Raw genomic sequence first — 5,921 nt, 5'->3', positions numbered from 1 at the left:
GCTTTAAAACCGAAGCTACGTGTGACCCTTTAAAGAAAACCTGCCCTGGAAACTGTAATCAGGGGGTTAAATGCCAGGCAGAAGCAGCAAACTGGGATGAAGTATGTGGTTCCTTCTATAGCACTAGGCTAGGAGAAGTCATCGTTTTCATTGGCAAAGTTATCACAGAAACTTTCTGTCTGAACACTGGACATCAACTGAATTATCAGTAATTCAAAAGAACACTCTCATCATTTGCCAGTATCAACTGAGTCTGGTTTCCAGGGGGCTGAAAACATGGAATGTGCAAATCAGTGAGTAGAAAACAACATATATGGGATTTGACATGACTAGAAGTAAATCCACCCCCCCCCCACACTGGATTCAGATTTTCTGGCGTAACTACCATTGCCAGCAATGAACGTGCCAAAAACGCCAGTCAATGACTTACATCAATCACCATAAGTAGGAACATCTGTCAATAGCACCTCCATACTTTGGGAAAACTAAGCCCCACTTCGAATAACCAGGCTTAGGCGAGCAAGGATGTCTAGCTTTTGAGAATCACACAGAGGAGCATCAGCAGATTTGACCCAGAGACACTAAATCTGGTGCCACCACCCACAACAGGAAAGCTTTTTTTTTTCTCTTTTAAATCTGTCTCAGCTCTGGTTCCAGAATTTAAATGCAGATATACAAAACATATATTTTAATGCTTCTTAATCAGCAAGAAACCGCAAATACATCTTTTACTACAACTAGATAATAGAATTTCAGCTAAGGCTATACTGTAGCTTCTGAGTCTTCATCTGAACTCCTGCAGTTACTGCTTTTCCTGAAGCCTTTCCACGTGTAACCCATGAAGGTTGGGCTGATGGGCAGGAAGCTGAAACACCTGTATTTCTTAATAAAGTTCATGCCAAAAGGCAAATCATATGTTTCCATGCCATCCAGTGACTTGCTTCCTTTACCAACCCCTTTCTTCCATTTCCTTATTCCCCTTTCTTCAGGGCTTCCTAGAAGTCAAAAGGGAAAAAAAAACACATATGTGAGTACTTTCATGCAAACACACACATACATAGTAGAAGTTAAGAGAAGAAGGAAGACCCCAAGTGTCAGACACCATGGTCAGTGAAGCAGTGGGAAGATCTTCCAGACACCTCAAAGAGGCAGGAAGAGGGGGAAAAATGTTTATTGGAAGTGGCTATTATCTGTTTTATTTTGCAACTTGAAGTTGAGGCAAATTTTTCCTCTCCAATGAATGGAAGCAGGTTTGGATCTTTAAAGTATTTAAAGCAACAGTCTTCTGAAGATGACTATTCTGGTTTCATTTTTATCAGCTATATTATACGTTTAGTAAGATGAAGACCTTAACCAAGTGTTCTCAAGGAAACCGAGGCACGTGGGTGATAAGCAGTCTGCTCGAGGTGTTGAAGAAGTCAACAACAAAAGCAGTACCCTCTTCCTCATCTCCTGCCTCCATGGAATGCTGTGCTAGCTCCATTCAGAAAGGCAGATGTTATGTCAGGTAAAATGACTGACCTGGAATGGTGTTATCCAAAATAAACGCAACGCAGCCACCGACAAACATGGCTGTAGTGAGAAGGACGTTCAGGACTTGATCGATGCCTGCTATGCCTACAAAAACAGGGAAAAACATTTAGAATTCCTTTTTTTAATCACATATACATGTCCTACTGATGTACACGAAGGGAAAACTTGCTATTGAGTTCACTGAGGGTTTTGCTCAAGCAGGATCTTTAAAACCACCTGGGAATAGATGCAGATGAACCTTCACCTAATGTAGTCCACCACAGGGACCCCTTCTTTCCCGAAGTGTAACTTCATGAGCTTTCATTGCTTATGCAAATGTCATGTAATGCCCTTTTAGTTTCTACTGCAGACAACTGCTTCATTTAAACTAAATGGAAAACTACAAAATGGAAAAAGGAGAAATGTTCATAATATGAAATCCTGTGGACTGAAGTAATTCCTTTAATAAACCTTCACTTTTTGAAAGGGCAAGACTTCAGAGAAGAACATTGCATTAATATATCATCACCTAACTCTGCCTGAATGATCTACATTTCTGGACAACTTGAAATAGGTTAGATATGCTCTTATAGCTGGTTCTGAAGCAATAGCTATAAAAAAGTTAGTTGATATTTCCCTTAAAAATCAAACCCCAGACAATTTCAGTATTCCTGCAGAGAGTCCTCCTTTGAGGACATGACCACTATAGAGAAGGAAGTATTAAACCAGCAATCCTTCTCCATAAATTCACCAAAACTATAAAACTGAATCACAGAATGGTTTGGGTTGGAAAAGACCTTAAGATCATCCAGTTCCAACTCCCTGCCTTGACACCTTCCACTAGATCTGTTCAACCTGGCCTGGATGCCAGGGATGGGGCATTCACAACTTCCTTGGGCAAGAATTTGGCCCAAAGTCTGAAGCTGATTTTATTAAATTATGTCAAAACTCCAAACAAATTCCGAGCCTCCAAGCTCCACCTTGGTATTTCCCTTATTCTTTTAAGACCATTATAACCCAGATTCACCCTTTCAGTCTTTCTTTCGGTCCAACTGGTGATCGCCTCCTTGCATTGCTCTGTAGTCATACCCAGAGAAAGCAGGACAACTTCAGAGGTATCCCATGGAAATACTCAATTCAGGTCTCAGCATCTCGATTAGTTCTCCTCTGAACACACCTCCCTTCTTATCTGGAGCTTTTATTGTCTCCATGATACTCTGGTGTTTCTCCTATTTACTCTTTAGATTACTATGTACTCGGTGTGTACTTCACATAGGAGTACAAGGTAAAAGCATGCTTCATGTAATGGGCAGAAACGCTTACCTGTGACCAGTGGATTTTGTTTGAGATAGCTTGGAAGGACAAGTCCAAAGAAAATGGAAAATCCAAGTACAAACAGGTTCCGAGAAGAATTTAAATCGATGAACTGGAGGTTAGACAGACCCACGGCTGTGATCATCCCTAAGTAAAAAGAAAACAAGTCCCAGCTTTTAGATAGTCTTATTCTTCAAAAAAAAGATAGCAACACACATCTAAAACAGCACTAAAGATCTGGCCATGCAGTACACAGAGGGGCAAAAAACATACGTTACCAAAGAGAGTGCAGAAGAGGGCACCGAGCACGGGGTCAGGCAGCGATGCAAAGAGAGCACTGAACTTGCCAACCATCCCAAGCAGGAGCATGAAGGCTGCCCCATACTGTATGACCCTGCGACTTCCAACCTGCAGGAGAGCAAAAGGGAAAGGACACAGGAAAAAATCCACATTTAGTCCAACCTGATGCCTTGCATTTTATTCTATTATTCTTTTCTTCATTTCAAACTTCAAGCTTTTCGGTTGTGTTCTAACACAGGCTGTAGAGCATTGACAAATGTCTTGGAGCGCTCAGCTGAAACATGGCTGCAGTCCAGTTATAACATAACTCGGTTTGAGTTTGTGTTCCTTAACATCATCTTTAAAACCATCTGCAACTGCTATAGCCACAGTTACCATGAAACGTGGTGCAGTCCCATAAAGAAAACAAACAGATCATAACTAGGAGGTGGCAAACATCCATTGTAATGCAAATGAAAAGAGAACAAATCCATGTGTCCCTGCCCTTTTACGCAAGGATGTAGGAATTAGGTACCTACCACAGAGTTCACTGGATGCAGGCTTTCTAGACAGAGATTATCAACTGATTTTGTAACATCCCTCTTTGAGATCAGAGGTGAATTTGCTTCATATGCAAATCATGCCTGTGCTAATGCTGTGAAACAAACTCCTGCACCTCCCATTTTTATTTTAAGCATCCAAACTTGGCAGTATTTCTCTGGCACAATGTTGTAGTGGTCACTGATAAACCTGAATGGTTGGTATTTTCATAGTCTACAATTACATCAGGCTTCCAATACTTTAACGGGGCCCACAAGAAACCTGGAGAGGGGCTTTGGACAAGGGATGTAGGGACAGGACAAGGGGAATGGCTTTAACCTGCCAGAGGGGAGACTGAGATGAGCTCTGAGGCAGAAGCTCTTCCCTGTGAGGGTGCTGAGGCGCAGGCACAGGGTGCCCAGAGAAGCTGGGGCTGCCCCATCCCTGGCAGTGTTCAAGGGCAGGTTGGACACACGGGCTTGGAGCAACCTGCTCCAGTGGAAGGTGTCCCTGCCCATGGCAGGGGGTTGATATTGGATGAGCTTTAAGGTCCTTTCCAACACAAACCAGGCTGGGATTCTATGATTCATAAGAGGTGCCCCAGGGACAAAACCAAACCAAACCAAACCAATCTGTTACACTGGTAAGGTGGTTTCCAGCAAAGCCCTTTGTAGGTCTCCCATTAAAACATATTAAGAGAAGTAGACACAAATTTGTTAATTATAGACTGGTTTGTGTTGGAAGGGACCTTAAAGCTCACCCATTTCCAACCCCCTGCCACTGGCAGGGAACACCTTCCACTAGAGCAGGTTGCTCCAAACCCCTGTGTCCAACCTGGCCTTTAGCACTGTCAGGGATGGAGCATTCACCATCTATCCCCCATCTTCACTATTTAACTGTCAGGTGAGATACGTTCCTCTATAAACAGAAGCTACACCAGTAAATCAGGGTGTTCACTAGAATAACAACAGAAGTTAGCTTGCACCTTTCTCTACTTTATAAAAAGATACTCATTTCCCTAGGACCACCAGTACCTTGCTCTAAAATTATCTTCCTGCATGAAACAGGCAGATTCTTTAAAGCATCCACGTGACAGTGACATTTATCTATGCAAATGCTGAACCACTACAGGGCAAACAAATTAAGCTCCTTTTGAAAGCTACTGAAAGCATCCTGGTGAGCATTTAGCTCAAACTACCTATTTATTCCCAGGCACTTGTGGACACACTTTATGTGATTACTTTGGAGTGCACGATATGGTACCTGGTACCTTACTGCAGTATCCATTTCATCACCAACACTTTGCCATAAGCTGCCTAGGCTTTTGTCCCAACTGATTAGGGGGGACTTCACTGATTCTCCTCGCATCAAATAAAGGAGTCTAACTCTAAGACTTTGCAGTATTTACATCCAGCTGAAGCCTCCAATTTAAATTCTAAGTGTAATCATACACTAATTTCAAAGGAGGTAAATGCTTTCCCAAATGTTGCACTGGCCTAACAGGATCACCAGGACTCTCTACTCACTGAAGATTTCCTCTCCCAAATCAACAGCAGAGTATCTACAAGCCAAACATCTATTTTGATGTAAATTGAAGTTGAAAATGTGAGGTTTTAGGAATGAGCATGCAGACAGGAAAACAAGACAAAACACTGGAGCAGAGCCATCCAGCTGTGCCATTCTGGATAAGGCATATTCACTTTCCATCATGTGCTCTGAGCAGAGCAGACTGTAGTTAACTCTGTTCTCTGGAACAGCTGCCAGTTTAACATTCATTTTCCATTGTTCCAAAGCAAAATGTACACTGCTTGCTGCGGACTGTGAATAAATAAGCGCTGTTAATTCATATCCACTCCTATGAAGTAACAACAGAGAGGAAGCAGAACAGAATAAACCTTTATTTCAGGATCTAAGTGAAATTTCTTCTAGGAAATTTCCATCACCAACTGAATGAAGCCTTACACAGTCAGCAGATGGTGCTATTAGTATTTATATTCCACCCTAAAACTGAACAGAATCAGCCTTTGTGCAAGAAAAAAAATGGCTGAAGGGAAATTCATCATCTTTATTGGACTAAGTCAGAGGGATGAGTTATTGTCAGATATTTTTTTCTATCTTGGACACAGGAAGATTTACAGCTTCTCACCGAAATTTGCAACAAAATGTACCTATTTACAACATAAATTACTCTTACTGATCTTGCTGATAATTTCTAAACAAGGTTAAGTTAACAGTATCAAGTAAATCTGTCTGCAGTCCAAGGTCTCCCGGTTCAG

General features: G+C 41.9%; 1 protein-coding gene across 1 annotated transcript in view; it reads right to left on the bottom strand.

The window, feature by feature from the left end:
- Positions 1 to 359: 359 nt before the first annotated feature.
- LOC104410569 (solute carrier family 23 member 2-like) overlaps positions 360 to 5,921 on the bottom strand; it is a gene marked incomplete at its 5' end in the record, with an annotated part of 7,560 nt that continues 1,998 nt past the window's right edge. The window contains 4 exons of the mRNA XM_010020785.1: positions 360 to 995; positions 1,522 to 1,617; positions 2,836 to 2,973; positions 3,105 to 3,234. Of these exons, the coding sequence (XP_010019087.1) occupies positions 763 to 995; positions 1,522 to 1,617; positions 2,836 to 2,973; positions 3,105 to 3,234 (597 nt within the window). The remainder of the gene's footprint in view (positions 996 to 1,521; positions 1,618 to 2,835; positions 2,974 to 3,104; positions 3,235 to 5,921) is intronic.

The sequence above is a fragment of the Nestor notabilis genome, unplaced genomic scaffold, assembly GCF_000696875.1.
Source record: "Nestor notabilis isolate BGI_N333 unplaced genomic scaffold, ASM69687v1 scaffold1028, whole genome shotgun sequence".
In the NCBI taxonomy this organism is placed as follows: Eukaryota; Metazoa; Chordata; class Aves; order Psittaciformes; family Psittacidae; genus Nestor; species Nestor notabilis.
The sequence above is the reverse complement of the archived record's forward strand: the minus strand, read 5'-3'. Positions and strand labels throughout refer to the sequence as shown.